This window comes from Camelus ferus, chromosome 8 (genome assembly GCF_009834535.1).
Source record: "Camelus ferus isolate YT-003-E chromosome 8, BCGSAC_Cfer_1.0, whole genome shotgun sequence".
In the NCBI taxonomy this organism is placed as follows: Eukaryota; Metazoa; Chordata; class Mammalia; order Artiodactyla; family Camelidae; genus Camelus; species Camelus ferus.
The window spans coordinates 65389893-65412497 of record NC_045703.1 but is presented as its reverse complement, the minus strand read 5'-3'; the positions used below and the strand labels follow the sequence as shown (position 1 = coordinate 65412497).

Here is a 22605-nt window from a genome sequence, read left to right as displayed (position 1 = left end):
TCTCGCCTTGTGGTCTCTAACTGGTGTCCTCCTGCCCACACCCTCGGGACTGCCTCCTGCCTCGTCCTTGGACCCCTTCACCAATGCCGCATCCTGGAAGAAGCTCCCTTAGTCCAATGAACCAGGAACAGACTCCTTCTTGACTCCCGGTGTCCTTCCCATTTTATTCCACTCTCTCTGGCCCTCTCCACGAGGCTTCGGTCGTCCTTCCAAAGCCACGATCTTCCCACCTCAAGGCGCTCCCACAGACCCCCTCCCCCCAGTTTTCCCATCATGGCACCCTCTGGGCTTGACTTATGTCACCTCCTCAGAGAAGCCCTCTCTGATACACCAACATGGGAACCTCCCGTTATCCTTTGTTGTGTCACCTCAGTATTTTTCCCTTTATAATATGTGTTCCCATTTGTAATTGTTTTTCATTTGTCTTCTGCTCATTGTCTCCCCCACTTCACTGAGGTGCCCCAAGGGCAGCATCCAAGTTGGTTTGTTCACACTATAGACAGCTCCTGGTTCACAACAGACATCTTTTATCTATTTGTCTGTCTGTCTGTCTATCTATCGTCTATCATATTCTAGGCATTGTATATAAAATGTAATACATATAATATATATGTTATAAGTATATAAATAATAAATGATTGACTCTCTCTCCTTGGATGCCCAGATCACTTTGCCTGTTAGTCTTTAACTGTATTTGGTCATTTCATTTTCACTATTTGACTAACTTCCCTGTTTCTTACTGAACACACTCCCACTAGACCAGCGGCTGATCTCCGGGGAGGCCCTGGCAGGTGCTCTGTCACGCCCTGTTTGCCAGACCTGGACACTGGGCCCCTTTGTGTTTTCCTTGGTTCTGATTCACAGGCAACAGCAGGAGAGTGTGGCTGTTTACTAAGTTCCTTCCATCCCAGGCACCAAGCAAAGGACCCTACAAACATCACCCCTCTTTATCTGAGACCCATATTAGAGTTTCCACTCACGAACAAGCACACTGGAGGCGAAAGTTTAATTTGCTTGAGGTCTTTCTCACTCGAATCCTTGCCCCCATCCCCGTCAATTTATCCACATGTAAAACTGGAAAACTGGGTTTTCTTAAATTTAAAAAATTATTAAAAAGGACTTTCCCTGGGCCATCACAAGAGTGCCAAGTGTTGATAGTTCTGAACCTTGATGATAATGTGTTTGTAAAATTACCTGTCACTCTGAAAGGATCCCACCCTCTATGCCCCAGCCCAGGCCCTTCCCTGGAGCCCCCAGCTCTCCTGCTCCCGCAGCCCCTCCTTACACTCTGAAATTTGGGGAGATGCCTCTCGGTGTCTAGAAGGGGCATTTATCTGCTCTGATCCCGAGCCTAACCTGAGGCATCCCACCCCAGGTCCTACTCAAGTGGGCTCATCTGGGGACGGAGGCAGCGGGGCTGGGCTGCAGCAGGACCTGGGCCCGGGGAGTGGCCTGCAGGCAGCGGCGGCCAGCCCTGAGCCAGCCTGCACCTGTGAGCCCTGATGTGCATTGTTACAAAGGCGCTTGATCCGCACATCTTCAGCTGAAGGCGGTGTAAGCTAGTGTGTGTTCGCTGGCCCACTTCCCCGGTTCTGGGCGTGCAGGACAATAGATAGTATTGCAGGAGTGCCTAGATTTTCCTCTTTCAGTAGCAGCGCGCCTCCCTTACCCCGCTGCAGCCTTGACTTCGCCAGTCCTAACAAAATAGCTGTTTTAGATCCTCCGAAAACACGGGCCTGGGAGAGCCAGCAAGAGACCCCAGGACTGAGAAGTCCCCTTGGGCTGCCCAGAGACATGAGCATAGGTGCATGTGGGTGTGTGGGGCGCGGCAGGGGAGGGGGGACTCTGCCAGGCAGTAAGTAGTAAATTCCTGGGCCATGTTTTTCTGTGGGCCCTGGAGTGAAGTTTGAAAAACAGGACACTGAATTCTGCTCCCATGCCCCTGAGAACCCCTATTTCAGGAGGTTGTGGCCCCAGACCCGAGATCCACAAATGCCCAGTGGGAGAACATTCCTCCTGAAGAAACCGCATTCCACTTACGGGAGCAGCTTTCCAGGGCCGACACGGCCTGACAGGACCCGGCAGACAGAGCAATGAGGTTCCACCCAGAGCCGCCTGAAGCTGATGACACACCGGCCCCGGGGACATGACTTTGGTGGCAGCTGCCCCAGCGCTCACTTGTAGGCAATGTCTGAAAGGAAGGCAGAGACAGGAGTGGTGTCACTAGGTGAACGACAGTCATATTTGTGTCGAAAAGTACAAATTAAAAAGAACCAAAAAAATTGGTAATCCTACCAGCTAGAGATGAACATGGTTCATATTTTGCAGATGATGCTCCCGGTCACACTGTGTGTGTGGGTTTACACGCACGTGAGCATGTACGAAAGGGCTTCCCTTGCTCTGGAATCTATTTTTCTTATGTAAAAAATTCTTGCATGTCACAAAAGTTACATCTACATCCAAGTCCCTTGTGTGGACAGATCATTATTTCCTCAACCGGTAAGTGGGGGAGGTTGGCCCCCATCAGGCACTTCTGCAGTTAGAACTGCCCGCACCCAGTTCCTGGTGTGAGACACAGGCACCTCAGCCTGGACCCTTTCCTGGAGGGGGACTGGCTCCCACTGAGACCTGTGAATCTGATGAGCTACCTGCCTGGATTATTCAAGTGTGAAACTCAACCCAGGCAGACATTTGAAATTCAGGTTTTCCTGGAGCTATGCTAATAGGTTTAGAGAACTGGGCAGGCCGCCAAGCGGAGGGTGACAGCCCAGAGCAAGATCTGAGCTCTTTGAAATGACCTTGGGGACAAGAGGTCATTTGGTCCAAGCGATACTTTTTGCAGATAAGGAGACTGAGGTCAGAAACAATTCTTATAAAAGATTGATAACCTGGTGGAGGAGTCGACAAAGAATACAAATAGAAATTCTCCAAAAGACAAAACATAGGTGAGTTGAGAAAATATTTTTTAAATGTTCAGTCTTGTTGACAAAGAAATGAAAACAAACGGTAAAAGATCCTTTTTGTCTATCAGATTTGGTGGTGGGGGGAAGCTAGTGCTGGCTAGGTTCAAGGAGTCGGACCCTTTCATACATTTCCATTGGGATTTTCAAAGACATGATTTCCCAGGCGTGTACCCTGGTGATGTGCCCAAATAGCTTTAAATATAGTCATCCCACTTGACACATTGTTTTTACAGGAATTTATCCTAGGGATTTATCTTAATGAATTAATTGGAGATAGTCGCAAAGATTTATCTTCTAGGATGTTCACTGCAGCATTTTTTATGATGGTGAAAATTTGGAAAAGACATAAATGTCCAACAATAGGGGATTGGTGAAATAAATGGAGCCCTAGGCAGCCACTAAGATTCAAATTTTAGAAAAATTAATGACATGAAAAGGCTCATGATATAATAAATTTTAAAATTTGCTTGTAAAATTGAACACTTTATTATAGTGGGTATTTCTGAGTGCTAGAATTAGAGGTAATTTTTATTTAAAAATTTTTATCTCTATGCTCCCGTATTTTTCAAAATTTCTATAGTAGCTACATTTTTAACCTGTTTCAAGAAAAGGCCACAGAAGGGAGATTGGATTTGGAAGGGATGATGCAGGGAGTAAAGCAAAGAAGTATTTGTGAGATAATTTCCTGACTGCCACTCCCTATTAGCCAGAAGCCTCAGGGTCAGGGGCTGGGTCGAGGCTGTCCAGACCCCCAGTGCCTGGCATCCACACAGTGGCCCGGGGCCTGTAGCCAGAAGTTCAGCCTGTCAGCAGACCCTATAAAACAAGACAATGGTGTTGAAGGCCAAGGGCAGCCTGCAGGCTTCAGTTTGCACCTGATTCAAGTAGCAAGTAGATCCTAAATGGACTCTGGTACTTTCGGGCGGTTTCTGGCACTGCAGTGCCTCTGCCACGTTTCCACACTTTCTTGTTCCTGGGACTATGGAGAGTTTTACTTTTCCCATGTCCCAGTTCCCTGTCCCCTTTTCTGACCAGGGAGAAGTGGGTGGGAAGTACTCTCCACTTGGGTTTCCTCCTCCCGTCCCTGGGTACGGCTCACCCTCCCTTCCTGACGCTGGCCGGCCAGCTCCCAGTTCTCAGGGCCTTCCCCCCAGTCTGCTTGGAAAAACTGAGCAGGAGCTCTCAGCCCAGAGCAAGGGCGGAGGATGGGGCTCGCTGGGCAATGGACAGGGACAGGGGGCAAAGGCGGTAGCAAGGACACAGGACCAAAGACTCGAGAGCCCTGCGGTGGTGTCACACCCCAGGCCAACCAGGACCAGTTCTCTCTGAGAGTGGAGAAGGGCGTGGTGACTGCAGGGAAGGCCGCCCTGGGGCAGGTGGCACGTCTGAGGCCTGTGGGGAAAGGCGCAGGGTGGCCTGAGCCCAGGCAGGAGATGGGGGCGTGGGCCCTAAGTGATGAGATCCTGGGAGGTGGATGAAGACCATATGGAGAAAAGTTAAAGAAGGAACATTCAGGGACCAAATTCTTCTTAAATCTAAATCATGCTGAAAACAAGAGGAGATAAACACATCTGTCCTGTAAGAAGTATGTTTGTAACCGAGCAGGACCCTACAGGCCTTCCAGGGTCAGACCCTTCTGTCCCATGTCCTCTGCTGTAGCTCCTCTCTGAAGTACCCAGATCATAGTATCTCATGCATATTTCCTGAGTTTTTCAGATGCTTAAAACTACCACTAAAGTGAAGAAAGGAACTACTTGATGATCCAGAGCACGGGGCCCCAGACCTTCTGAGGCCCAGAAGCTGATAGTGTTGACGCCCCGTTCCCACAAATTAAACACAGAATTGTGCACAAGTTCATCACATACCCTGCGACCTGCCCCCTAACCCCACGCCTTACCTGGCCTTTAAATATGCTTTGTTGAAACCCTTGGAGGAGTTTGGGGTCTTCCTGGGCATGAGCCACCTGGTCCTCCTTGCTCTGCCCTGCAATAAACTTTTCTCTGCTGCAAACTGGTGTTTTAGCTTGTTTGGCCTCATGGTGCGACAGGCACACGAACTTGCCTTCAGTCACAAGCTGCTCAAAGGAACTCCTCTGGGGTCAGTTCAGCGGGGACAGAACTGGTGCTTTTGGCCACATGAGCGGCTTGTGCTCTGAAGGTTGCAGGGAGCACGCAGGCCCCCAGCTTGCCCCGGTGGAGCTCCTAAGACTGATATAAATGCACGGCTGGACGACGTGGTGGAGAATCAGGGGTGAGCGTTGAGAGGAACGTTGTCAGAGACAGGGGGGCGGAAAAGCCACCAGGGGGAGGCGGTGGCGGCCCCCGTGGAGGAGGCAGCCTGGCTGTCTGGCAACAGAGCCCCCCGCCTGGCCGGCTTTTGCCCACGTCGGGTGGTGTCCATTTGAAGCCATCTAAGGGCTCAGTTCCTAACACAGTTCCAGCGGAGGGCCCTTGATCGCCCTCTAGAAGGCTAATTAGTCCCTGAACCGCGGTGTCTGCGGGGCCTGCGGGACAGAGGAACCGGCAGGTGGCACACATGGCGGGCCGGCATGGGGCTGCCTTCTAATGGCTTTCTGAAGATTGCTGTGCGTTTGATTGACAAATGCCATATGTCCCCCGTGTTCAGGGCTTTGGCCTCTCCTCTGAGCTCTCTCTTCTTTGCCTCTAAAACAGGTTCCTCTTTGCTTTGATTTCAAACATGAGATTGTATCAGTCCCAGTTCTGAAAAGGGAGGAAGTGCAGGTTTTAACGCCTCGCCTCGCCCTGCCCCTCCCCTAGCCCACGCCCCTAAGGAGGCCCCTGTCCCCTGACCCCTGCAGGGGGTGCTCTGAGCAGCAAGGATGATCGGGGCCCAAGGGCTTCCCAGACTCAGGCAGCTGAAGGCCCGAAGGGGCGCTGCGTCGGCCTTGAACAGCCAAGGGCGGAGGGAGCTTGCTGGCTCAGGACCGGGGTCTCCACTTGCGACCCCACCGGCTCCGGAGCAGTGGCTCCCTCCCAGGACCCCCGGCAGGAAGGGCTTTTTCCTGTCTCCCCCATCCTCGGGGCTGAGGCCGTTGCCCTTTCTCCCGTGTCCGTCACTGCCATAACAGCCCGCGCCCTCCGCACCTCCCTGGTCCTCATCCTCAGCTGGCTGGCCTTCTCTTCTCCAGGCAATTCCGGAAACCTCTAATTGCTTTGATCAGTCTTAGAGGCACGTTGAAAATTGGAGCTCTAGTTTCCTCACTTAGTCTGCGGCTGGGAAGGCTTGGCTGGGGGACCAGTTCGCACCCAGGGGTAAGTGCAGGGGCAGGACAATTAGAAGCTGGCAAAGCTGTCAGGGAATGCAAGTGACAGGCCTGTCACTGTGCTCTAATGACTGCCTGAGTGTTTGCTTCATTTTGTCAAAAACAACATCCCCGTCCACACGACAGTCCAACACTTGTCTGTCCCTCTGTCCTTCAGACCATGTCAGAGCTCTAGTGTTTAAGACTCTCAAACATCTCTCTCAAAAATAGGGGACTCCATTTTTCTGTCATCCATGTACTCTGCACCTACTGTGAGTCCTGAGACCCCTGGAGGAGCACCCTCGAGCCCCCATTACCACCCACACTGCCCTCCCAGCGAAGCCCCAGCACCCTCAGAATCCTTCTTAACCTGGGGAGCTGTCTGAAGCATCAGCAGAGAAAGAATTCCTTCTGGCCCTGCTTCGCTCATAGTGTGCCCCTCACCATCCACCATCTGTTGAACCACATGAGCCCCGTGGACAGGAGGGCCACAGGATGTCAGAGGAGAGCCACATGGAGGGGCACACAGTGTCCACAGTCCTCTCAAGCTAAGGCCTTGGCACAATCCTGGCAGGAAGGTCTGGGTGGGGACTGGTCTGGGGGCACAGCTGTTGTGTTCTCAGCTACCACCCTACTGTGGTCCCTGTCCTTTTGCTGAGCCTGGTTTTCCTCCTGCTAATTCTGTGAGCCACTTGATATCCTTCTGATAAAGCCTGTTTCGGCTTGAATTAGCCCATGTTTGTTTCTGCTGTTTGCAACTGAGGGCCCTGGCTGGACCCACCGCTCCCTCCCAGGGCTGCTGGAAGCATTGATGGCCTGGTGGGAGGAGCACTGGAACACCGGATAGTATCTGAGAGTAGGTGTCCCACCTTCACCCTCTCCAGCACACGGGCGGACTTCCTAGTGCCGGCTTCATTACTGAGGTTTTCCTGTTGTCGGAGTATTGTTAACATCTCTGGTTTGCTTGGGTTATTGAAGACTCACGAGTCGTGGAAGGCTGATGGGACTGTTCACTGCACAGAGTTGCGCCCGTCACGTCCCTCCACACATCAGTGAGTGTTATTCATAGGGGCCTCCTTGGGAAGGTTCAGAGCTGTTCATTACCTGCAGTCACTCCAGACCATCCCTCGCAAAAGAAGCCTTGTTCCATCATTACTGCCCTCCCCTGGCGACCTGTCTGCCTTTGTGCCCTCCCCTCTCTGAGCAGGGCCTGGCCGTCGTAGCCACCACATCCTCGGTCTGGACCCGAGCACTGTCCTTCCCAGATCCTGCTTACTTCCAGGAGCTGGAAGGAGGGGTCTTTGTTCTGGGGGAAGCCAGGGAAAGCACAGCTCACAGACAGACACACAGTACCTTGGAAGAAAGGAAATGTTGCTTTTTCCCTCCGTAACAGTAAAATCAATATATGAACAACAAGCTCATGAGAAGGCACACTCACAGCTGTGAACTGCGGCTCTCTCGCTCCCTTAACTACACTCCTTGCGGCAGGATTCCCTTGAAGGTCCTTCCTGTTTCCTCTGGGAGGTACCTTGACCCCCAGGGCCCACGCCTCGTGCAGAACGACTCCGAGCTCCCACCCTTGGACTCAGGCCTGGAGACGGTTGCCAACGTGGTGCTGGGCGGCTGCGGGCACCGTCCAACTCTCCTTCCCGCCGTGGGCTGTGGACGCCAAGCCTGGCCCTGGGGTGTGAGTGTGCAGGGACGTGGGGGTAGGGAGCTATCAGACCGGGCAGCTGGGCCTGGAGTACACACTCACCCTCCAGTAACACAGGGGATCCTCCAGCCTGGGGAGGAGGCGGAGGCCCAGCACCGGCAGTGACCCCAGGGCCCTGCGGACTGACTGAGGGGAGGCTCCTGGGAATGAAACGGGTATTTTCATTACCTTTGAATATTTTAAAGTATGGCACATACACAGACATTGTACCGAGTTCAGGTTCCTGGTTTTAATATTGAATACGGTTATCTAAGATGTGACCACTGGGGAAACTGGTAAAAAGCACACAGGACCTCCCCACACTATTTGTGCAACTTCCTGTAAATCTATAATTACTTAAAAAGAAAAAGTCATTAAAAATATGGGATGAAATTTTTTATAACAAAAACCTGGCCGTGTCAGGTCTCAAAAGTAAGCTCCCACAAATTCCAGCGGGGAAAAGTAAGAGCTGGGACGTAATTTTCGACTCCAGGCTCTGGGAGTGGAACCACTGGTTTCCCAGGTGCTGGCCAGGGCCGGGCATCGGGGCCAACAAAGGGCACCAGGAAATGCTGGTGGGGAGCCCCGTGCTGGCATCCACCCCCAGCCCTGAGCTGAAAAGGACATTATGATTGGTACCATGGGGACATTTCCATAAGGGTCCCTCATAGAGGTGGTGGCAGAAGTTAGAGAAGGTTGCAGCACCCCAGACAACACACAGACACACCCCCACACACAGACACACACAGACACCCAGACGCACACACCGCACTGCTCAGCCACCCCCACGGAGCTCCCTTCCTCTTTCCCATGACCCCGCCCCAGTGCAGGGTAGAGGACAGGCCCTGAAGTTACTGGCAAAAAAGCAAGTGTCCACAAACAGCTTCCAGGACACCCTGAGTGCCCGCAGAGCACAGCAGACTTGTATTCTTTCTGTGTAACTTCAGCCCTCTCCTTTATGACTCACAGAGCCTCAGTTAAAATAAAGAAAACATAAAATTTCCCTTTTACTCCTTTGTGTGAGATGGAAACATTTTAATACAATCTCCAACAAAATCCATCTCAAATCCAATTAATTATGGAGAAAGGTAACTGGACATATGAAAAGATTCAGAAACCTGAAATAGGGAGCTTGTGTGAGCGAGTACTTTCCTGTGAAACTGATTTTCTCCAAGAAAGAAGAAAACTTTATATTCTCAAAGAGGTGAGGGAGGAAATTGCATTTATGAAAAGAGAACCATCTGAAATGTTTAAAATACTGTGTTTAGAAGTAAAACAGTAATCACTCATCGTTTCTTAGCTCCACAGAAGCAGTGAACAGCATACTGGATGCTACAGAAAGCCAAACTAATACCTCAGGAAAGTCTCTGAGCGCTCGGAAGAAAATTTAAAGAGGCGAAAATGATGAATAGCAAGGAACATAGGAAAAAAGGAAGAGCACGGAGTATCTGTTGGGGAGACCTGCACAACACAGCTTCCAGAAGGAAATAATGGAGCAGAGAAGAAGAAACAATATAAGAAAAACGCTCAGATGTAGAAATTACAGAAGCCATAGTTCATGACAACAATACAAGAGAACTAAAGATCATTATTAGCAGAGGGGCGAACAGAGGGTAAAAATGAAACCACTTTCAAAAGAAAAGAGAACCGCCCCCCCATCATCCAGAGGGGATGGAACACCACCTTTGCAAGGTCTTTAAGACACAATCAAGGAATGTTCTGACAAGAAAATGGATACCTTGAATGTGTTTTACAGAATCAAACAGAAATGAAGATAAATATTCCAACAAAGAAGTAGGAAAATAAAGAACAAGACGACCTCGATGGAAAAAGGAAGGATAAGCTGAGATTCATGAGGGAGAGCGCTGGCCGGAGGACCCAGGCAGAGAGGGCAGGGCCGCATCCCCTGGGGAGAGGAAGGGCAGGAGCTTCGGGTCAGGTGTCCAGACCCTGGGAAGGCGGTGAGCAGCCCGGGGAAGGGACTTCGGGCTGAGAGTGGAGCAGGGAGTCGAGAAAGTGCCTGTAGGTGGAGGGGCGCTCAGCCCCCTCTCCTGGTGTTGGGGAGCAGTCGGTTTTGTGCTTCAACACATGAGCTCTTGGAGAGACAATACCAGACCACAGGCCTCGACAGGTGGCCATGGCGCTCTTCCCAGGTTCTGGAGGGACTACCAGCTGCGGCATCGCAGGCCGGTCACGCCCCCTCCCCAGGTGGCTGTGCTGCACAAGGAGGAAGCGAGGGGCACCAGAAGCCTAGATACTCACCTTGGAATGTTCCAGTAGCTTTGAAAGGCTGGTCTTGAGGCACTGGTGGCCAGGAGTAGAGACCTGGAGAGGAACCCAGGGCCCACAGGAAGGAGGCTGGCCGTCAAGGGGAGTGCGGTGCAGTGCTCATCTCACTCACCTGGGATCTGGGCCATCATCAGGGGCCGTGGGATGAAGAGAGCGCTGCGGCTGAGATGAATCGAGACTCCAGGATCCTGCAGCCCAGGGGCTGGCAGCACAGGATACGGGCCACTGTGGATCCGTCTAAAGTGCCCCAGGTCTAGATCTGTCCCCCTGGCTCAAGACCCATGTGACAGAGTCTGTGGGGTCTGGTGTCCACCTGCAGGCTGGGCCCCTAACAGTGCAGAGCTGGTGGTGCTCCCCGGGTGCGTGCAGCCCTGATGGAGGAGTCACTGCCCAGGATGCGGATGCAAACTGCTGCCAGACGACAGTGCCCACGGCGAGAACACTGGGATCATTGGCCAGTTCGTCTCTTTGATCCAATCGTTTTTGAAGAGCAAAGTAGAATTACTTTTGCCTGCACGAGATGAGGCAGGGCTGCTGTCCTGCCAGGACTTCCTTGGACCAATGGCAATAAGTTCCCCCTCATGTTTCTTCTGAGGAGCATCTTAAAGGGGTGGCCAGGCCAAGCCTTGGGGGGTCTGAAGTGGTGAAGGACACCCCCAGTGAAACTGCCCTCCCCACGCTGGTGACCTCCTCTGGAGTGCATGGACACAGAGCATCTCCTGCTGACCGGTGGCCAGCAGGTGGGACCCGGCTGACTTGCATCCTTGAAGGGCGCTCACACACACCCATCCAGGTGTCCTCTGCCTTGGACTCTGCTTCTCCTGGGATTCTCTCCTCTTCTTCCCCAGCCTCTCTCTCTCGTTCTGAATCCTGAGCCCAGCCCTCCAATCTTCCCCATCAGCACACTCTCCCCTCTGGGGATCCACATGTCCCCTCTATGCAGATGACACCCAGATCTTCACTCCAGCCTCCACTTTGGCGCTGGACCTCAGACCCCATGCAACTGCCCACTAACTAATTCCCCTGGGATGGTCCATATGCACCACAAACTCAAGAAACTCCTGCATTCGTTTCTTGGGGCTGTTCCCACCCAGCCCTCAGCAGTCCTTGTTTGAACACTGCAAAACTCGAATGGCTTTCACTCCTCAGCTTCTAAGCTGAGGCTGTAATCACACTGTTCCTGAGCTGAAGTCTCCATAGCCCAGCAAGGCCAGCTTTCTCAGGGGGGTGCCCGCCCCCTTGTGGTCCTGTCCTTGCTGACCACTCCCATCTCATCCTTGGCATTCCCACCCCTCTCCTCCCTCAGATCTCTTCAAAACCTGCAATGGAACAATTCTGGATTTATTTCAGATCCCAGAATGCCCAGGGATTTTCCATAACTCTCTTCCTTATGATGAGCCCTGCCTTGGAGAGAATGCTTTCTCCTTTTTTTAGCTCTGCTCCAACTCAGGTGGTCTTCAGTCTCCGACAGGAAGCCTTCCCAGGTTGCCCCCTCCAAACTGGGCTGGGTTCCTCCCCTGTATCTTCTGCCCACATCTCTGCAACACACATCACACTGAATGGTTCTTACTTGCTGACTTGTGTGGTCCCCTTTAGGCCCGTGATGAAATGAGAAAGCCTCTGATTACTAAATGCCTATTGTATGCTAGACAGCAAACTCACACTTTGCTCATTGTTTTACGCTGAAGGGAGTGACAGAGGCACAAAGGTAGGCAAATTCGGAATCCCCGTCTCTCCCTGGGGCAGGTACCCGGGCTGGGTCATGCCACCTCTGTGCCCTTGCACGGTGGGAGGGTCAGAAGCCCTTTGTCCTGGAGGTGATGAGGGCCTGTTAGCAGACACGGGGAGCTTGTCAGCTGCTGAGTTGGGAAGGTAGGCCTCTCCGGAGGAGGATGGGAGCCCTGTGAAATCCTCTGCAGGGCTCCACCAAATCTTGGTTTCATATGTGCTTTTGAGAACAGAGAAAACAGACTCCTCACCTCCACCTCCATAAAGGAAGCCAGGCAAGAGGCTTTGAGGAGAGTGTTCTCCAAAAACGTTCAGTTCAGTTCCCCAGACAAGCATGAGAATTTGAGAAACGACCTACAGTCCCTTATGAATCTCTACTTAATAACAGCCCTTAAAGACAGATTCTGGGTGGGTGGGAGGAAATGCCAGTTTGTATCCAGATTTGATTGCTCAGTACTGAGCCCCCAAACTGGTATCAAAACTAATTTCTGAACAAAGCCCACCAAGATGAAATTCCACTAATTAACAAAACCCTTCTTTTTCCAGATGCATTCCAATCTATTACCCACCAAAGCAGACATCAAACGTGAAACGTGGGGAGAGGGGATTGCACATAAAAAGTTGGCTGAGAGAGGCCTTCACTCCAAGCTCCCCTTTGGAACTGAAGCGCCTCTTGATGAATCACTGTGGCTCCTCGCCATCAGGAGCCTTCTCCCTTCAGAGCTCATGGCCAGGAGAAGTACCGGCCATATGTTCACACCATTTGGTGAAAAATACACTGAACCAACAAAACAAGCATCGCACTTATGGGTACATTTTTTCTATCATGCTAAAAGTGTATTCATCTAAAGTGTGTGGAAGATGTTGTGTCATTTTTTTTCTCCCCATGGGAACAAATAACTGTTCCTATTAGACCAGCATTTTTAAAACTATGATCCAAACATAAGCAACTGGTGTCCTCTCCATATGTCCCTTGTCACTTTTCATTCCTCAGGTGCCCTATTTTGAATCACAATGGGTGACTGGAAAGTGAAATAGGAAAGAAAAAAAAAAAAAAAGAAATTAAACCCTCAGTGTTGTCCAGCACAGGCACCAGAAAGGTCACTGACTGGTGGCACACTCCAGCAGCCCCAAGCCAGCGAAGCTCCCAGGCCAACCTAAGAAACCACAGGGTTGAATGAGGTGCTCGTTCCTACCCGACAGGCCCATATCCTGGATGACTCTGAATTTCAGTTTAAAAGCGAGCTGGGGGTTGGTTTATTCTAATTTCTCAACAAGTACCATCTGTGAAAGCCCATGGGCCCAACAGTACTTTCTGAGAAAATTTACATTCCAAGTTTTATGACATATTTGAAGGTCCTGGAGCGCAGAAAATCTGACCTGTCTTGGGAATCTGTCCTTGGTAGAGTTTATCTCATGTCCAGTAGGGACGTAATCGTGAGTTTCTCACGGGAGTTCACACAACCCTTGGACGTGAGAAGGGCGGCCCGAGGCAGGCTTGGAGGACTGAGCCCTGTAACAAAGGGCTGCGGACTCCAGGGAGCGGGGGGGCCTTACATTTGGACCTCAAAACAAAACGTATACAGGACGATGAAGGTGGTCACAGTAAAGAGACTGATGGAAGGACCTGTCATACAAGAACACAGCAGTGGCCGGAATTTCCCAATTTTGGTTTAAGTGTGCACCATGGTTCCCATTATGTCTTGGTCATGAGACTTCACAAAAGAACCCCCCCAGCCCAACCCCCGGCTCCAGTCTATGGCTGATCTCCATCACGGCTTCTGTTGTAAAAGTCCCTGTCTCTTCTGGATTCTGTATAAAGCTGAAAACCTTTCTAAGGCTAATACACATTCTTGGAAAGGGGAGGTCTCAGTTTGGTTTCAACTACTTGGTGTCAGCCTACGCCTCTTTTTAGAGAACGGATGTTATAACGTTCTATACTCAGACTTCTATGAAGAACAGCTAATAGCTATGAAATTCTTTCAAGTGCAAAAAACGTCCAAGTGTGAAGTAATCACCACTTACCAGTAAGCAGTGTTACAAATGCTGCTCGTTCTTGCCTGAAGGAACTGCTTCTGTTTGCACAAGGATATCTTCAAGGAGTTGAATCCAAGTTTAGGTTCCTTAAGTCTTAGGAAAATCTAGTTTGTAGAACATACAGAGCCAGAGCCAGCTAAATACCAAATTTATGCAGAAGATAAAAGCTCAGGCTTCATTTATTTACCTGACCTTAAGCTTATACAGAAACGAGGCACACCCTGAATCCCACCTCTATGGCCCACGGAAATACAGCCCGTCTCCAGCCAAGCGTGGAGACCGCAGTCCCTTTTCTCCAGGGAGGCTCTCTGCTGTGTGCATCAGACGAGAAGGAACAGCAAAGACAGCACTGTGATCGGCCACCTGCTGTATCTGACCCCTGAAATATGTTACAAGCCACTTTTTTTTTTTCCAGAAGGCCAGGACAGGGCAAATTTACTGCATGACTGTACTGCATTCCAGAGATATGCTTCTCCCCAGGCCTGCAGAACTGAAGGTGACATCTCCTACCACCTCTGGATGTCCAACAAGCCAAAACTGACACTTAGCAGAGAAATTACGCAGAATCAGCCTTGGCGCTAAACACAAGACAATCAGTAGGCTAAGCCTTTATGGCTTTTACTTGAAAACCAAGAACAACAGCAAAGTCACACAAACTGTGTGACTGATTATGAAAACGGGAAGCTATCCTCTTAGATCAGATTTTAAAACTATGCTTTACGGCCACTCACCAGACGGAAAGTGTGTATGTGTGTTTGGGATTAATATACCGTGATCACTTAGGTTACAAGAACTTTATACAATTATCTAATTTAATCCTCACCAACCCTGAGGTGGGTGTTACCTCTGCATTATAGGTGAGGAATTGAGGTTCAAAGAATGCTAAGTACCTTGTGGAAGGTCATGGAGATAGCAAGAGAAGATTCTGTGAAGTCTCCTTCAAGGAGGCCATCTCAATTTTAGTTTAAGGAGTAAGAATACACTGAGATTAGCAAGATGTGGATGGTTAGAAGTCAGGCATGATCCTTGGCTAAGACAGTTATTTCCCAAAGCTCTGCAGCATGTTTATATGGATTTTAAAAAAAAGTTCAAAGGTTGATTAAGTCAGGAAATGCTTGGGATAAACAGAGTTCTTTTCTGCAGGATTTCTCAGAGTCTTTAATGTGATGTTATGGATTATAGATGCCCAAAAGGAGAATATACCAGGGGTGTTTTTTTTTTTTTTTAAGATTGCTTGTTTCTTAGAATATACTTTAGAAAAAGCTGGGGTAAAACTTTAAGTCCTTGAAATCAGATTCAGGAGGAAGAAAAATGAGTCTCATACTCTGGGACACATTTGATGGTCTTTCTCCAACTTCCCCTCAGGGTTTCATATATGTAAATCTCAAATGAATGAACTTGACTTTGGTATTTGAGGGGATTGCATGACTTGGATCACCATAAAACAAAAGCAGGACTGGAAATCAGCGGACAGAAGCAGGAAACAGTAACTGGAGACAAGCAGGGGCACATGTGGCAGTTTGTGGGCTTAAGAACAAAAGGCCTTAAATAAAACCTTCTTGCATAGTTTCAGTCAGTTCCTGAGCTCCCAAGGGCTGACCACGTAAGCTGGGATCACGGGGGACCAGGCTACCACGTCCGGCTTTTCCCCCTCCTCTTCCGGAAGAACAAGTACCCTCATGTGCAGAGGAGCAGGAAGGGAACCAGATGCTTTGAGTCACACTGTAGGGCTAGAAGGGACCTCAGACACCGGCTGTCCCAGGGCGTTTTCTAGGGCTGACGGACAAGCCTGCGGGTCAGGCCACGGCTGAGACTTCACTGAGTTCTGATTTTCAGTCCAGACCTCTTCTCATCAGACCCACAGCTGATGGGGTCTTGTCTCCACAGCTAGGTCCTCATTTCTTGGTCAACAAAATGTACTCAGTGCTGTCACTGCATAAACACCGTATTTGGGAGACGAGTTGATTTCTGTAATTGTCTGACAAGAACGACCAGAAACGTGGCTGAACCAGGGTCTTTGCTCATTGGTGACTCCTCAGCGCCTGGAACAGAGCTTGGTAACACAGCATGTGCTCAATGTGTTTCTGCTGAATTAGTGAAAAATGTGACACCTGAGCAGCTTATATACTAGCATCGAAAATATTTATTGGCATTTTTAAAAGCTTGTTTGACTCTGAGACTCTCCGAGGGCGCTGCCGGGCAGGGGTGGGGGAGGGCGGGCCTGCCGGGCAGCTGCGCTCAGCTCCCCGGATAAAGAAGTGAAACAAAACTCAGCAAGAAGAAAATGGGCTGTTCGGATGGTCACTATGGCTCATTTATAATACTTTCTCTGCTTCCTTGAAGGTGAACAGAGAATGGGAATTTGTACATGGTGTTTGACAAAAATGAAGGATTTCCAGCAGTTTTTAAATGGATGATTTCAGGGCTAAAGCCATCTGCTTTTCGTAAAAGAGGTAGTTAACTGCTTACATTGTCTATCACGAAACTGCTCATACCCTTTACAAAAATCACTACTGTAACTTTTAAAAAAGCAGGCCTCACTAGTTTCTGAATAGGCAAAATTCACCAAGAAAAACTGACTCTATGTCATTCTCAACCTCAAACAAAACATTTGAATAGTTATTTTGGCACATGTGTCGCCCAATAGTTCATGTGACATTAAAGAGATTCACTCAAACACCAACAGATTCAACTTTATAGCACCATTCCAAAATACTAAACTTTCTTTGCACCTTTATTTTAATCTTTTTTCTTTTGTACACATTTAAAGTATGGGCATCCTGTAAATTTCTGAAAAGCCTCGTAGGAAAAAAAAAACCAACTAGTTTTGAGGACAAAGCAATAACTCAGTTTGTAGGCAAGATGATCTCAGGCAGGTGGTAAGTTCTTCACGGGCTTCTGCAGTCTTCCTTCTGGGCTGAGAATGTAGAAAGGATGCTAAAATCTTCCTGGGTTATTATAGAGATTACGTTGCATATCAGTATGTAAAATCTTGTTGCTCAATGGTCAGACTCTAGGTATTGATTACAACTCAAGTCATGACAACAATAGTCTTTTGTAATGATTTTACTCTTTTGATTGACAAACTTCAAAGTCTGTATACACTTTTTGTTCGTACAATGTAAGAGAGAAATTAGAGTAATATTGAATTCCCTCTTACAAACCTCCATATTTGAAGCTTGGAGCACTAAAATCTGTTCTTAGCAAGCAGATGTCTTTAAAGTAGAATTATAAATGGATTTTAAGTTCAACATGTATTTGGCTGCACTGTTACATAAGTTAACGTGGGAGTTGATAGATGATGAGACCTCTTGCAGAAAAAAATTTTTTCTTGTGACACTAGAGTCACGTTTCACACTCGGATTATAACTGAGTGCTCCTGTCTAACCCTTCTATGTATTACTGTGAGTAACGTGCGCCCGGATACCAGGTCTGGCGACAGGACTTGGAATTTTTGAGTCTGCTGAGACTGGGGGTTGTGTTAAGAGGTAGAGTCAGAAGGGTGTCCACTAACAGCTTAACTCTGCAGCAGTTTCAAAGAAATTGATTGTTATGCAATAACAGTCAATGACCCAGGAAGAAAAAGTTTAAATTAGAAGTGACTAGTATTAAAAAGCTACTGTGCACCAGGTAGGAAGGAATATGAGAATATTAATATGCCCTGAAATAGAAATAATCACTTTGCACTATGTACACCACATACAATATAACATATTCTTTTTAACATTGCACAATATAAATATTATACACGGTGGAGAAAACTAAATGCAAAATAACTTTGAGGCACACAGGAGAAACACGGAATAGATTGTACTCTGATCGAAATTACGACGGGGTTAGTAAAAGGCAAGGTGTTTACACTGTCAGGCCAGTGAGCCCTTGGGCTGTCACCTCGTAGGCTGGCAGCCACCTCCCATACACATCAAAAATTCTCATACCTCAATGTTGTTAGAGTTGACTTCTTCAAACAAAGACTAATGAGCTAAATACTTTGAGAAAATCAAACTGTTGCTCCCCACTCTAAAGTAGGTAACCCCTAAAGGTCCCTCCCGACCTCAGGGTTTTGTAAAGAGGGGCTATGTTAGTACAGGGCTGTATCTCCCCTAATTCCTGTTACTTGGTTACTATGAAACCACTTTAAGGAAACTACAATAGTATTCAAGAACACCCATCACAGTGCTTAACAAGATTTAATGTACATTTATTCTTAACATGTGGAACATATAAAGATTTTTATATTGAATAAATGATATTCATTAAGCCAGAGGAAAAGGAGGAATTTACATCAAGTTTTTTTCTTTTTTTTTTTTTTTAAACTACATTATCTTGAAATACAAATGTGGATTCTTGTCACTGAAAAATCTTTGAAGTTGTGTTTCTTCCTTTTAGTTGTATTTTTTCCTTTTTGTCTGTACTGGTAACCATTTTCTAAATCAATCCATATGCAAACCATTTCCACACCTTGATTCATGAAGCAAATTGTGATCAGCTGCTCTCCCGAAATAGAGCATGACTTTATACATACAGAAACTTGTACATTACCCTCTTTTTTTTGTTTTTTTTTTTTGTTTTTGTTTTTTGTATTTTTTCTTTTTTTTTGGAGATATGGCCCTAATGAAAAAATATATAAAACAAAAATAAAAAATTATTTAAATCTACCATCACTTCGTAGTTACCACATCATGAAAAAGAAACTAAAAACTTTGTACTAAAAAAAAAAAAAGAAAAGAAAAAAATGAGGGTATGTTTAATGTACAACTTCTATATACATCACAGCCCATAGGCAGTAAAAAAAAAATATTTAAAAAATGATTAGAGGAATTGTGAAGAACTGTCATGTGGAAGGTCAAACGACAGACAGCAGACATGACGGTAGTGGTGAGGAAGCAATTTCCATTGATCATTGTCAGGGATGTGTTTTCAATCTTAACTTAAAAAAAAACATTGTTTTTGCTCCTAGCCTAATGTAACCATTTTCCTGTGAAGAAACCAGTATCATTTCATAATTGCCTGCTGACTGACACACTTCTGTGAGCCCCTGTACCTACATCTCTAGGAGTTTCTATTGCACAGAGCTTTTTGGGAGATGGGATACAGTTTTTATTTTTTCATTATCTGAAGAATAGCACAGCTAGGAAATTGGTAATTTTCCACCTTTTTGCCTCAGTGTGGTGAAATTTTCCCATCTTAGCATCTTTTGCCACATTTTTCTTTAAAGTCAATTCGCTTCCCAAAAAATGCAGTACAACATGGAAAAGAACATTAAAAAGAAAGTATGTGAAAAACAAAAAGTGACCTTTGAATGCACTAGACAGCAACTTTGGTTAAAAAACAAAACAAAATAAAAAAAAAAAACCCAAAAGGATGTACTTATACACACAGACAGCAAATATTAATTTCATAACTGTTCGAATTAATTATCTCTTTAATTCCCAATTGGTAAATAGTGAATGGGGCAGAGGAGCAAAGATTTTCTTTCCTTCTTCCTACGCTGGAGAAACAAGAACAGAAAACAGCCAGTTATACGGGAGCCTCTAGTCTTCACTCACACATGCTGCCTCTCACTGATGTCATAACTGCCCAATCTGAAACAGTACATCACAGATGACAGACGCAACCAGAGAGTTCAGGACGGCTGATATCGAGATATCCAGCAATCGACCCTCGTGCAGAAGGAACTCTGAGCGGTTCTCGTCCACTCTGGCCATGGCCAGCAGAGCCTTGGCCGCCCTGCACATCATGTCCACGCTAGGGGGCTCTAGAGGCGGGGGCTGCATGTGCATGAGGTTATGCTGGCTCTGCTGATACTGGGCCATTGTGACCCCATCCTCCAGGAAGCTTATCAAGTTTCCAATGCTTCCTTTCTGCACAGCTATCGCCCTTGCAGCCAGCGCGTCCCCTTGGGCAAGGTTCGATAAAAGCGCCATGGACATTTCTCGACAGACTGGGTTTTTGCGATCCCCAACGTACCTAACTAACGTGGCATAGAATTTCTCCTGACGGCTAAATGGAGGCGTGGCCAAGATCAGGTCCACATTATTGTCCTGGATGCTGAGTTTACAGAGCGTCTCCAGCACAAGTCTCTGAGGCGACAGGACAGAGTTGGGTCCCACAGTTGGAAAGGGGTCTTGTGCCTCCGCAGACGGGCACACCATCCAGTGCAGCAAGCCATCCAAAATTGGCAAGCAGATGCTTTCCGTGTAAGCAGACAAGTCTAGCTGCCCAGAAATGTTGGCCAAGGTGACCAACGTGTTATCCCTTAAGACCTCGAGGCAGTCCCACCACCACTCATCTTTGCTGCAGGCCACCCCTTTGTCCTCGTCTTCCTCCTTCTCATACGTTTGCGGCGCCCGTTTCCTCTCGGGATGCTCGTGGTGAAGAAGAATCAGCTTCCCCAGGATCAGCACCAAGCCTGGATGTTTGGACATTTCGGCGTCATTCCCAGGCACAAAAGACAAGCTCCGGACGATATTCGACACACAGATGCAGCGCTTAGCCAGCGAGTCCTGCCAGTGCGCGACGGTGCAGAGCGGAGCCTCATCCCGGCTCCTCGGCTCATCCTCCAGCAGCTTGATGTTGCGGTGACTTTTGGCTTGATGGATTCCAAAGGGAAACTTACTGCTTTCGGTTTGGGCACCAGGGTTTGCGTCTTCTGGTAGAGCCCCTGGCCGGGCAGACAGGACATCATCGATGGTTGCAATGATGCTTTTCTCTTGCTGCTCCTCAGAATCCCCTTTTCCTTCTTGCTCTTTCTTTCTACCTGTGGAGCTTAAAGGGGGAGGTGGACGCCTGCGAGGAGGAATTTCAATCTTGCTCTCAAAGTGAGTCTGGATGTGCTCGGTGGTGTCCCCACCGCCGAGCTGCCAGTGCAGAAGTCCACTGCTGAACTCTTGAACACGACCCAGCTTGTCAGATCGGTCGACGACAAACAAGTTGTTCTTTTTGACTATCTTTATTGGCAGCTTGTCAAACTTACTAGCTTGCCTGGGCTTCTCCTTTGGATCTGCAGCGGTCACAGCCGTGCTGCTCCGGTCCTCGGTCTCGGTCTTCCCACCATCCTCCTCCTCATCCTCCTCCTCGTCCTCCTCCTCCTCAATACATTCAGCATCTTCCTCCTCTTTCCCAGAATCGTCGGCCAAGGACTGGCTGTCCTCTCTCTTCACCGCACTGTGATCAAGTGCTTTTTGGCCGGGGTCTCCCACTTCATATTCCATAAGAATTCCAAAAATATCAATCAGGCATTTCCTAAAGTATTCTACTAAAAGTTCGAGAAATCCGGACAACTAGAGAGGACGAGAAGGAGAAGAGGTACAATGTCATAACCTCAGGCGGGACTGAGAGGGTGAAAATCCTGATAGGTGGCAATGCGTTTTTATGATTAGTGTCACTTTTAATTTCTTTCTGGCTAGTCCAAGAAAGAGAAACTGTATATCAGTTAGAACTGTCTTCCTGAATTTTTCATTATTAACCAAACCAACATTTACCATCTTTCTTATTTGCTGTTTACTTTCTTATACTGTCTACATGAAAAGTTACTTGTTATTGTCATATTTCTGATACCATCAGGGCAGGGGTGCTTTGCTCTTCTTTACTTTGCTGATTTAGATACAATGTGGGCATCACCAGAAGAGTGGGAACCTGGATTTTATAGACTCATTCACCCAAAGTGAGTCTGTTCTCTTCTCTTATTTATCTGAAACTTTGCTTGCCTAGATTTTTATGGTTATTATTCTTAGGATTTTATGGTCATTTTTGTCTTAGGTGCCATAGGTTATTCTAATTTACATTCTCCATATATTTTGGGGAGAAGATAATTTCAGCAATGTAGCAGCTTATAAACACAGAAAATTAAAAACAAACCAATTTAGTCCCTGATAAATGAATGAGAATGTTTCATAGAATGCACTTTTATATTTCAGTTATTCACAACTCCAGCTGAAAGACAAAAGCCACTATAAGAACTAGTTTTATTTCCTTTAAGTAAATGTTCATATCAAGAAAACCAACATAATTCATGATTAGCAACTGGCTCGCTTCCCTCCCCCAACACCCACACCACTGCATTTAGGGATGATAAAGAATAAACAGTAAAAAAGGGTTTCTTAATGACAGATGTTATTATCCTGCTGTCAGTTACCTGAAATTGGGTTTGAAACAATTATTAAGAGGTAAGGGGGAGGGAGGAGGGTATAGCTTGGTGGCAGAGCACATGTTCAGCATGCACGAGGTCCTGGGTTCAATCCTATACCTCCTCTAAAAATAAATAAACAAATAAACCTAATTACCACCCCCCCAAAAAAGTAAGGGAAAACCTGGGTACCAACCAGACAGTACTTGTTCTTAGGGTATGAAGGCATAATTTTTCAAGTGGAAGTTTGGATGTTTCCCACCCCCTACCCTTAAAAGTTTAGTTTTTCCCAGGGCAAGGGAAGAGGGATAGCTGCTAAAGCGAATCTGGTTATGAAACAGTGCGCTCAAGGGCAGTTCACCTCACGTAAGGATGAAAGTTGATTACTCTAGTAAAGGCAGTATACATTTTTAAATACTTATTTTCTGTTAAAAAGGACTTCATGCAATGTTTATGACCTTATTAATACACTTGCCACCAACTGAGAAATTGCCTTTCAGGACTA

General features: G+C 47.6%; 1 protein-coding gene across 8 annotated transcripts in view; it reads right to left on the bottom strand.

The window, feature by feature from the left end:
- Window positions 1-17022: 17022 nt before the first annotated feature.
- The window catches only part of ARID1B (AT-rich interaction domain 1B), a 380200-nt gene continuing 374617 nt past the window's right edge, over window positions 17023-22605 (bottom strand). For 4 of the 8 annotated variants that reach the window (XM_032485243.1, XM_032485241.1, XM_032485239.1 and 1 more), the window contains one exon: window positions 17023-21255. In XM_032485243.1, the coding sequence (XP_032341134.1) occupies window positions 19543-21255 (1713 nt within the window). In that variant the 3' untranslated portion in view covers window positions 17023-19542. The remainder of the gene's footprint in view (window positions 21256-22605) is intronic. The other 4 variants (XM_032485245.1, XM_032485242.1, XM_032485244.1 and 1 more) reach the window with 1 other exon arrangement.